Source organism: Vigna angularis, chromosome 6 (genome assembly GCF_016808095.1).
Source record: "Vigna angularis cultivar LongXiaoDou No.4 chromosome 6, ASM1680809v1, whole genome shotgun sequence".
NCBI lineage: Eukaryota > Viridiplantae > Streptophyta > Magnoliopsida > Fabales > Fabaceae > Vigna > Vigna angularis.
The window spans coordinates 31,109,743-31,119,917 of NC_068975.1; the positions used below are offsets into that span (position 1 = coordinate 31,109,743).

The following is a 10,175-nucleotide window of genomic DNA, read 5'->3' on the forward strand; positions in this document are numbered from 1 at the left end:
ATTTCAATAGTTAAATAAAAAATCAATGTGCTTCTTTTGTTAATATATTATTACAATGCCTAACATCATAACAAAACTTCAAAAGTATACGACAAATTGAAATTATGTGCATATTGTGTGAACTGTATATTAATTTAGTGAAGTGAAAAATATCTTATTTTTGTGAAATTTAAAATTAAAGTATTTTGTGGATTGATTGAAGATTAAATGTTTGAGACATTTGAAACTGAATTTTTGTAGTTGGATGTTTTTCCATTCACTTTCCAAGGTTGGTGCAACTTTGCGATTATATGACTAAATAGAGTTTGTTGTTTAAATGCTTGAGAGATTTGGAAGTAACATTTTAATAATAGATAACATATATCTTTAATCTTCCAATGAAAAACTAATTGATACGTAATTACGAATAATTTATTGATTTTTTTTCAATATATATATATATATATATATATAAATTCATATTACAATTTAATTTTAAATTAATTTTTTTTTCATATAGACATTACAGTACTATTGCCTACTAATACATTAAAATGAATAAGTACTCCAAAATCAGGTTTTTTACTAGCTTAGTCCCACACGAATAATTTTGTTTTCTTTTTCTCTTCACTTGATTATATATTTGAAAAACTATTCCTATACAACTTGCTGACAAAAAAAATTAAATATATATCGCTAGTTTCTTAATTAAGAACGTTTGGTTTTTTAATTTATACATATTTTTTTTCACTTTATTTTTTTTTATTTTTTTATTTTTTCACTTTAATTTATATTTTTTCACTTTAATTTATATTTTTTATTTATATTTTTTCACTTTAATTTATATCTGTGTATTAGACAACACTTCTTTCAACACTGATCAGGAAGGAGGTGGTAGATATCACTAAGATGTTTTTTCTCATCAGGTTTATTATTTGCTTTCTCTTCTTTTTATATTATTAATTAATGTTTGATTTTGTGTTAATTATTTATCTGTTCAGATATAGAAAATTTGTTGTATTTTTAGTAGTTTTATTTTTTAATTATTTAAATACGTATTGAAATATAATATCTGATCTGTTGGTTACTGTAATTTAATAACAATCTGTTAAAATATTGTATTATAAAAATTTAAATATATAATGTTTATCATAAAATAATAGACATTGATTTTGAATATGATAAAATAATGACATTTTTAAGTAACTTTTCACTAAAGATTTAATTTAACTAGCTTTTCCACATGATATTGAATACAAGAATTCCTTTCGCTAATGATAAAAATCTTATTGTATGACAATAGAAGAGTAATTGGTATTTTTCACAGTAGTAATTTATCATATTTTCCTATAATAATTATTTTGAAATTATATCGATTTTTATCTTTTAATAGTATTAAAATGTACATAGAAGTTAATTTTTTAAAATAAAGATGAGTCTTATTTTTCTATCATGAGAGGATATAATTCAGTACTGTTGGGAGCACTAACCTTCTTAGTATTTTTGTAGCATAATCATGTTAAAAGTAACAACAATTATTAAAAATAATTAATTTCCTTAATTAATAATACTGGTTATTAGTATTATACAAGTAAATATACTGGTTATTAGTATTATACAAGTAAATACACTGGTTATTAGTATTATACAAGTAAATATACTGGTTGTTAGTATTATACAAGTAAAATCCTTATGAAGATGACGGTGAGGAGGCCGTGACGGACTTTAACGTTTTGTTTTGACCGCAGTAGCCGCCGTCAATAACAACCGACCATTTTCCGGCGGCGCCATTAATGTCTGGCGCAGAAGAAGACTCCGCCAATCCGTTGCGGTGGCCATTTCAATTCTTCGTCCGTACGGTGTCAACGGGGTCCAGCATGGTGATGACTGGTTACCCGGAAGAGTCCGTGAAGTCTGTCCTTGGGAAGATCGCGTGGGTGACGGGAATGCCGCTGAGAGAACTAAGAGTGATATACAAGGGAAAGCAACTTCAATTGGAGAAGACTCTGGTGGAGTCCGGCATCGAGAACGATTCCAATCTCAACATTGTTGGTCACTTGCGCAGCGGATTGTACCCCGCGGCGTCACGCCCTATCGACTACGTGCTATCCCTGCTTGCGCACGTGTTTACCAGCAACACACGGAGCGCGTGTGCGGCCTTGACGACCGTGAAGGTTCTCACCATGCGCAGTGTAGTGTGGAGAAGGATGATGATCAGTTGCTTGAGGAAGAAGTTGATTATCTTCGGCTTGTGTTTATTCGGTTGTTGAGCAAAATGGATGAGTGTTTTCGCTTCATTGCGGAATGCTTGGCGAGCAAGGAATCTGGTGGGAGGGGTTTTGTTCTCAATGACTCATGGTCTGAGTATCTTCGTATCTTGAAGGATTTGTATGATACTTCTAAGGTCTTCGATGGTGCAGAGGAAATGTTTTGGACAGTTTTGAGGTTTCATAAGAATATGCTGTCTGCGCTTGTTGTTGCGTTTGTGAAGAGAGGTGGTGATCATCGGTGGGTTCTTGATAACAAGGGTGTGACCAATTTTGAGTGTAGAAGGCACTTGGCGATGATTCTGTTCCCTGCTGTCGAGGAAGACTTTGACATGCTTCATGAGATGCTTATTGACAGGTCTCAGGTACTGGCGGAGTCCTTTGAGTACATAGGACGAGCGAAGCCGGAGTCTCTGCGTTCTGGTCTGTTTATGGAATTCAAAAACGAGAAAGCTACAGGACCGGGTGTGTTACGGGAGTGGTTTGTTCTGGTGTCTCGAGAAATATTTGATTCACGACATGCTCTTTTTGTGTCTTGCCCGAATGACTGTAGGAGATTTTATCCGAATCCTGGTAAGTTTTATCTGGAAACTAAATTTATGTTATTTTCTCATGCTTACTGACTATTTTCAAATAGTGACAACCTTTCTTAAATATGTTGAGCTAGTGTTTAGGGGTTAAAACCCTTGTTTATTTAAGGGAAGTTGAGAGCTGAAACAAATCCTACTTATTCATAAATGGCTTCTAACTTAAATGCAATAAAAAAAATTGTGAAAACGTAGTGCTAGTTGTTGACTGCAGCTGAAGGGTGGCAAACATGGGGGTACGACCACATGGTTTAGTTGAGAATAGGTCTTATTTGTTAATTATCAGCAATAGTTCCCCTGGCATGTAAACGTGATCCGGTAACCTTCATCTTTTAAGGGGCTCCATCATGTAGTAATTTTTTTTTTCTGAACAGTACTTCTCTCCGTCATTGCCTGGGGGCAATGCGGCACAGCCAAAACAGCTATGCTGTTCAGATTGGATCAATTGAAGGTTATTAGCCATCAATTGATTGTAATCACTTGTAATGTATTTTTCCATTTACTGGCTCTGCTTTGTGATATCTGCTATTGAGCATCACAATTATGTGCCAGTTATTATATAATCCTATCCTCTTTTTTTTTTTTTTATCTTTCTCAGTGGCTTGCTATGCCAAAGTGTCATTTTCTCCTGGAAAATTCCATTTTCTTTCCCACGTTGATATTATCTTCATACTATTTTTTTGTTGATTTTGGCTGATCTAAAGCGAAGAGATGTGTAAGTGAGGTTAACAATTTTAACCAAAACATTTTGTGAACGTGATACACGTTAAATCAGTGGTAGCGGTAGATAGACCATATTTTTATCATTTTACACGTCTCTCAATGTTAGACAAGCTAAATTATGCTTTTTCACTCTCGGTAAACGTATCAAACCATCAAGCAATCGAAATGCGATAAATGCTCTCATCAGTAGTAATGCTGTTCTCTCTTGTTCCCACCAGACTAGTAACGATAGTGTCATTCATTCCTTTTACTTTTTTCATAATCACTTAAATTAATGTTACTGTTGGAAATGTTAGCGAATTTGACACATTGATTTTATGTTTCAAATAATTTGTTTGAAGTTCTGAAAGTATATACATTCCTCTTTTCTTCTTATTATTTTTTCATTACAATAAATTTATAAAATGTTGACACCTTGTCTTTTGGGGGGTGATTACTGGTCCAATTCAACCAACCTGACCCTTTTTTCCAAAAGAAAAATATGTGGATATTCAGATTATGTCAGATTCGAAGGGGTGTTGCCTAATGAACCATACCTTAGTTACTTCGGTTCCCCTGGCCTCTTATTATTTCTACGATGTGAAATCTAAAAAAAAAAATCCATATTAAATCAAAATCAAGTTTCACTTATTTTAGAAAAGTCAAATGTATATCTTCTGTATCCCATGAATTGTTATACTTATATATGGTTGTATTTTTTAGAAAACTAAAATGTTGACCTTCATCAGTACCAATATTCTGCATTGTGTAACATGTCCAATGATTAGCATTTTGTCTCTAAACTTGAGTTCCCATTAGTTAATACTAGGTACCATGGTTGCATAGTGTTGAGTACTGATGTGTTGTGCTATATATCTTTATCAGTAGATATTGTCAGAGATCTTTTGCTTAATCATGTTTAGTTTATTCTTTGTCTACTTAACTGCAGCATCTAAGGTACATCCTCGACACCTTGAGTACTTTAGGTTCGCTGGTCGGGTTATTGCATTGGCTTTGTTGGAAAGGGTGCAAGTTGGTATTGTTTTTGATCGTGTATTTTTCGCGCAATTGGCTGGAATTCGTGTTAGCTTAGAAGATATACGGGATGCAGATCCTTGCTTGTATAGAAGCTGCAAGCAAATATTAGAGATGGATGCTGATTTTATTGACTCGGATGCATTGGGACTGACATTTGTTAGAGAGTTGGAGGAATTAGGATGCAGGGAAGTTGTCGAGCTTTGTCCTGGAGGGAAAAACATTGAATTTAATAGTCAGAACAGGGAGCACTATGTTGATCTTCTTATACAGCATTGTTTTGTAACATCCATATCTGAGCAGGTAGCAAACTTTGCCCAGGGTTTAGCTGATATTCTTTCCAGCTCAAAGCTTCAACAGTTCTTCCAATGTTTAGAGCTGGAAGATCTTGATTGGATGCTGTATGGGAGTGAAAATACAATCTCTATCGAAGATTGGAAGGCACATACCGTGTACAAGGACTATAAAGAGTCTGATTGTCAGATATCCTGGTTTTGGGAGGTGTGTAGGTTATACTGGTCTTCCCTTTTTTTCTTCTTTTCATAACATATTCTTACTAATATAATTTCACAGAACTTATTTTAACATTCAAGAAACTATTGAATCAATTTCCCCTAATATGATTTTATTTTATAAGCAGGAAGGAGTGGCTTTATTGGGCCGCAGTTATTTACTGCATGTGTCCCATATGTCTGTCTCCGTTTCTATTTTGTCTAGTGTAGCAAAACGCCATTGCTTCTTGGAACACCATCACCATAAGCTCATGTTAGGCATCACTGCCATAACATGAATATTTTAATAAAAAATAAGAAAAGCAAAATAAACAAGAAAACCTACAAACCACACCAAACGCAATGATAAAAATATATAGTACATATAGAAAAAAAATACCTATGATGAAAAAATTAAACCAATGCAACAACATTAGAAAATTAAAACTCAATCATCAAATTCCCCATCATATTAAATTCGCCCACAATCCATAAAAGCCTTTAAAACCTATTATAGTTTTCTAGAAATCCTTGTTTTGTAAGATTTAGTATTAATTTTATTTGGCATGATTGAGCTTTTGGACCAACTTTTTTTCATCCTCAGAATTAGAATTTTTTCTCTAATCAAGCATATTAGCCTATTTAAAGGCTATTTTCAATCTTCTAGAAAAAGAGCTTCCTTATATGTCAAAAAAGAAGGATTTGTCTCATAATTACAATGAGATAAATCTAAATGTTATAAACCCTGCTAACTATCGACAGTGAGAGTAACATCCTCTAAAGAAAGTATATCAGTCAAGGAATCATAATCTACTACTATATCATCACCATTAGAAACATCAATATTTGTAACAATAGAAGATTCATGTATAATATAAACATTACCATGATTTGACTCAGACTATGACTAAGCAATAATATCCAGCATTGGCTCCCCCACAGAGTCCACTATAGGGTCCATCTAAGATCCACCATAGGCACCACTACAGGCTTCACCATAGACTCCACAGCGGGCTCCAAAACACCATTGCTGTCTTGGCTATTTATAAAGTTTCACCTTTCCACCAAGGCATTGTTTGCTTTGTTACACCTCAAAACTACAATTTTCTACCAGATCATCAATCATGTTCTCATCCGTGTTTATTTAAACGATTTCTAGCATCTAGCCTTCCCTGACAGTTTCAGCATTTGATGTGCTATGTACAAATGTCTTCCAATATATATATATATATATATATATATATATATTATGAATCATGAATTATAATTTTGATACTCTACCTTCAAACAAATTTTTCCTGTGCTGAAACCTGACTAATAAAATATGTTTCCCAACAATATGAATCAACTGTTTTAAAATTGAATCGCAGAATCTTGTTAAAATTTTGTTATACAATGGTGAATTCATCAAAAACACCCGAATGTAGTAGTTTCATTGATATGAGATGCAATAAATCTTACTGACAAGTTCTTCTGTCTTGTTACCATTTACCATTAGTATTAGTTAGTTGGGATCTTGTTTTAAGTGGAAGTATTTTAAATCACTCATTATTTCGAGATTTGATTGGAGACGCTATTGTTAATTTTTAATATAATATTTTGTGGAAAAAAACTTGTCAGATTGTTGGGAGAATGTCAGCACAACAAAGGAGGGTTCTGCTTCTCTTTTGGACATCTGTGAAATATTTACCAGTTGAAGGATTCCGTGGTTTGTCTTCCCCTCTATCCATTTGCAGGACTGCAGAACCTAGCAATCGCCTGCCCTCATCTCACACATGTTTTAACCGTCTGTTTTTACCGGAGTATTCGTCTATTGCTGTTATGGAAGATCACTTTGGAGTCATCACTCAAGAACACATTGCTAGTAGTTTTGGTCTTAGTTAAATACACCAAATGTAGGTTCTCAATATTTGTACATATTATAGGGTAGGATAGGATTATTTATCTCTAAATGATAAATTGAAAATTTTCGTCATTTATGTTTGTTATATCAGTCCTAAATGCAATTGCAATGGCAAGTGTTTATATCATTAATAATATTAAGTGACAATTTCTTAAAAAGTGAATTTTAAATAAAAACTTTTATAAGTTTTGTATTTGACAATATTTCTAGTTGATGACTTCACTTTATAGACTGCGACCTTTAGCACTTGATGATAATATTCACAATTAATAATTGTTTTCTGATTATTAAAACAACTTTTAGTCCAGTTTTTTTTACAGAGCATAGTAATATAGCGTTAAAAGTTCTAATCCATTGCCATATAATATTTATTAGTTAAAATTTGCATAAGTTTTTAATGGCTTTACCATCTAGTTTCGGAATTAAATGTTAATGCTTGAAAAATTTTTAAAACAATAAATAATCTCTATTAAATTAGAATTATAAAGATTTAAAATAAACATTTAATTATGTAATTGGAAAAGTTCAGGAACATATATGATATAAATAATTTGGGATATATCCATTTATCTCTGCCCTTCATTTCTTTTATTACTTTCCCTCCAATTACCTGTAATTTTCCTGGAAAATGAGGCGTGTACAAAGCAGAAAACTCATACATACTTTTTGTTAATAAATAGGTAAGTGTATTCATGTTCATTAGAATCCACACCTATAACTCGTTTTGATTAAAAACATATATTCAGATACAATTACTTTGCAATATTAAGAGTTTAACGTGGACGACAAGTTTGAAAAGGAAAACACTATTATGTAAAAACAGTATAACTTATAAAGTAAATATTATTTATTGAAAGCTAAAGAAACACAATAACACACCATCACAAAGTCATTTAACCCAGCCAATAAACATCACTCCTAAGCTCACGCATGTCATCCCTTGCCAAGCATGCTGATGTGGAGCCAAGTGTCGTGCTTACACGTAGGTATACCCTCCATACAACCATCATAATATAATAATAATATTAATAATAATAATAATAATAATAATAATATAAAACTAAAGAAATAAAATAGGAGAAAGCTTTTGAACTTGGCATGCAAAATGGTAGAGCCGATCCCCACAAGTAGGACCATTTCAAACTTCTTTTCTTACTCACACTGTCCATAGGTCTATGCTTCAGTCTTCTCAACAACAGGAACCTCTTCCACTGCCTCAGTGGGTTTGTTCTCTTCCTTTGTGACTGCTGCTTCTGTTTCAGTACTTGCTTTGGTCTCCTCTGCTGTTGCCTTCTCTTTCACTTCCTCACTTTTCTCTTCTGCTGACTTCTCTTCCTCTGCCTTCGCTTCCTCTGTCTCCTTTGTCTCTCTCTCCTCGCTCACAACTTCAACTGGAACTTCGCTTTTTGTATCATCTGGGCTTTCTTCTGTAGTTGTTGTTTCTGCTGCAACTTCGGTGGTTTCCTTCTGTGCTTCTTCGGTGGTTGATTCTGGGTTAGGAACCTCATCGGCTGGTTCTTCTGGGGCAGTAACCTCGGCAGCTGGTTGTTCTGTGGCAGGAACCTCAGTTGCTACTTCTTCCGGGGTTGTTTCCACGGTCTTCGTCACCTCGGTTGCTTCTGTATCTTGCACTGTTGCTGGTGTTTGCTGTGCAACCTGTAACATTTCTAATTATATTTAACAGAGTCTTGTTCCAAGCTTAACTAAGGTGGACCCGAAGCAAGAAAAACCAATAAAGTTGATGGAAGAGACGCTAGTGAAAGATCACATAATCTCCACTTTGACGTGTTATAAGATAAATGTAAATCGTTTAATAGAACTTAGCTTATAAAGTGAGGTGAAGGAATTAATTGTTTTCCTTTTATTTTGAAGTAGATGCTCAACCTGGTTTCGAGCGAGTTAACTAGCTTCAGTGATTAGTTGGGTTACGTTTCATTGAACTTTACAGAAATTAATAACAATCTACTAATAGGAAAAAAATAAGGTTACGTAATAAATTGATCTATGATGTTGGTTCGATGATACACAGAACTGTGATCTTTATACCACAAAATGAAAACGAGGTCCACATAAACTGCTGATCGTAATCCAATTTCACACACCAATGAATATCTCAAAGATATTAATCAACTGGAAAAAGGTTCGTGATTCATATAAAAACAAATCAATGATGAAAAAAACTATGGAACACGTTGATTCATGCAAATCTCGTGCAGTTGAAGTAGCCGATCGCAGTTATAATTTATGGATTGTATATATTGAGATTATCAAATATCGCAGCAACAAAAAGAAAGATAGATCGGGATAGCAAAAATGAAATTAACATGAAGGTGCTTTATAACAAGACTAGCTATTAATTACCATCGGAAATGCAACGTATATACGTATAACTTGGTAGATCGCACCTCAGCACGTAATAAAAAACCGAAGTGATTCTTTGATCGATATATAGTGAATAAGACAAGTATAAAGAAAGTGAAGAAACGGTTATTATGTTAAAGTTTTTATTGTCATTGTGTGCATGTAGGAAACACAAAAACTACTGCTACACACGTGAACCAGAGTAAAGGAATGTACAAAACCAGAGGCAATAAAGAGCGAAACTGTGTCTTTGAATTACCTCAACACTGGCCATTTGGAAAGCAGAGGGGGATTAAAAAAAGCTGAAAGTTGAAGGTTGGAGGATGTGTAAACGAGCGAGGAAGACAGAGAGAAAGAGTGCTTGTAATTGTGAGTGAGGTGATCAAAGTGAGAGAGGTTTATATAGAGGTGCAGTGTGATGAACAGTAGATGCAACTCCAAAGAGAGAGAGTGTGTGTGGTGTGATCAGTTGGAAGAATCTTTTTCAAAGAGATGGCTGATATCACTGACATAAAATAAAAGACACTAGTAGTATGCCCAGTTGTCAATGTTTTTCCTTTCCATTGTTTATCTATTATCTCTGCAAAACAACACAAAAAAATATGTACACACTTACCGCTACAATTATTTGAGCTACGTGTATAATATATATAGCAATTCAGTAAAACTTTGAGAGCATTCCTTTTGATGGTTAATTTTATCAAATATAGTATAATTCCTAATTGTCATTTTAGAACCAGATTTCTCTTATAAATTACTTCACCGTAAAAAGTGTTAAATGAACTGCAAGACAACTCGCAGACTAAAAACGTTCTTATCAAAGATTTTAAAGCAAGTAGCATTTTCTGTC

General features: G+C 33.6%; 2 protein-coding genes across 2 annotated transcripts; one reads left to right on the forward strand and one right to left on the reverse strand.

Moving 5' to 3' along the window:
• Positions 1-1,708: 1,708 nt before the first annotated feature.
• Positions 1,709-5,116, forward strand: LOC128197562 (E3 ubiquitin-protein ligase UPL5-like; the record flags this gene model as incomplete). The annotated part of the gene is made up of 2 exons (XM_052879626.1): positions 1,709-2,819; positions 4,485-5,116. Coding segments are annotated over 2 exons (1,743 nt in total), but the record flags the coding sequence as incomplete, so codon positions are not given.
• A 2,673-nt stretch (positions 5,117-7,789) lies between these two features.
• Positions 7,790-9,744, reverse strand: LOC108343504 (major latex allergen Hev b 5). The gene is made up of 2 exons (XM_017581828.2): positions 9,585-9,744; positions 7,790-8,620 (listed from the first exon to the last, which is right to left on the reverse strand). The coding sequence occupies exons 1-2, from the start codon at positions 9,597-9,599 to the stop codon at positions 8,138-8,140; spliced, it is 498 nt and encodes a 165-aa protein (XP_017437317.1). The 5' UTR covers positions 9,600-9,744; the 3' UTR covers positions 7,790-8,137.
• Positions 9,745-10,175: the final 431 nt, after the last annotated feature.